The 1,317-nt window shown below is 39.9% G+C and overlaps 1 protein-coding gene across 1 annotated transcript; it reads right to left on the minus strand.

The window, feature by feature from the left end:
• Positions 1-329: 329 nt before the first annotated feature.
• Positions 330-958, minus strand: LOC120100542 (60S ribosomal protein L17-like). Its single transcript, XM_039103286.2, has one exon. The coding sequence runs from the start codon at positions 928-930 to the stop codon at positions 361-363; it is 570 nt and encodes a 189-aa protein (XP_038959214.1). The 5' UTR covers positions 931-958; the 3' UTR covers positions 330-360.
• Between the last annotated feature and the right edge of the window lie 359 nt (positions 959-1,317).

The following is a 1,317-nucleotide window of genomic DNA, read 5'->3' on the forward strand; positions in this document are numbered from 1 at the left end:
GAAAGAAAAAGCAACCTGATACACAAGTATGCTGAAGAAACTGACCAGAGACAATGAAACAAAGACTCAACAAGCTCAGGAAGTTATCCCAAGATCTACTGACACAAATCACTAATCTCAAAATTTTCTGAAAACATTTAACAGCTAATAAGAACCCTAGAAAACTTGAAAAACTGATACACATATAAAATATAAATTTGTGTACAATCACCCTTCCTGGTGCACCTTGTAAGCAGATGATGGCAACCAAGAAAGACTAATTCCAGAAAAGAAATCCATTGGCCAGATTCTGTTTTGCCTCCTCAGGGTCGTTTCTAAAATAACCATTGTTTTTTTTTTTTTTTTTTACTTTATCTGCATTTATTTATGCTGAATTTTTTCCCGTGCCATGAGCTTTTGTTTCTTCAGTTTCTTCTGGGAAACCTTTTTCTTCTGTGCAACCTCCTCTTCTGGCTTTGGAACAATCTGTTCCTCCTCAGTGAGCATCATCTTGATGTGGCAGATGGAGCTCATGTATGGGTTAATCCAGCCGTGAGCTCTGTAGGTTCGTATGCGCATCTTAGGAGCCTTGTTCACCTGGATGTGTTCAATGACCAGAGAATCTACATCCAAACCCTTAAGTTCAGCATTACTCTCTGCATTTTTAAGCATGTGCAGCAAAAATTCAGCACTCTTTTTTGGCCACCGTCCCTGTGTCCAGCCCCACTGTTTGGCCTGGGCGCACCTACCAATTCCACCATTATACCGCCGGAATGGCACACACTGCTTCTTTAAAGTGACATCCTTCAGATACTTGGTGGCTTTGCGGATATGCATACCCTTGATGGCCTGGGCAGTTTCCTGGGTGTTCTTAAAGTGAACACGAAGGTTTGAGCCTCTTGACTTGCATGATTTCGTGGGGTTTTCTGGGTCTAGGGAGTAGCGAACCATCTTCACAGGTCACCTCTGGCCGATTACAGGAAGAACAACCATTGTTTTTTAAATCTGGCAAAATAGGGAACAGAAGCAACTGGGGTAAAACCAAAATCTAAATCCTTTCTACTGTGCTATATATGTCTTTCTTCTCATTAATGTGTTCCTAAAACAATGATTTTTTTTTTAATATTTGTGGTTTTACAATTTATTCTACAAGGAAACCAATGGGAAAGACTTGCCAATTTCTGTGGAACTGTAATGCAGGGTAGTAAAACAAATGAAGATCATGTGTTTGTAAAGAGACTAACTTTCCAAGACAGATATGGAAATATTTCTTCTAAGAAACCATCTCACTCAAATGAGGCATTTCGACTCTGGTTACAATAGTCATTGTGCCCTTCC

The sequence above is a fragment of the Rattus norvegicus genome, chromosome 2, assembly GCF_036323735.1.
Source record: "Rattus norvegicus strain BN/NHsdMcwi chromosome 2, GRCr8, whole genome shotgun sequence".
Lineage (NCBI taxonomy): Eukaryota > Metazoa > Chordata > Mammalia > Rodentia > Muridae > Rattus > Rattus norvegicus.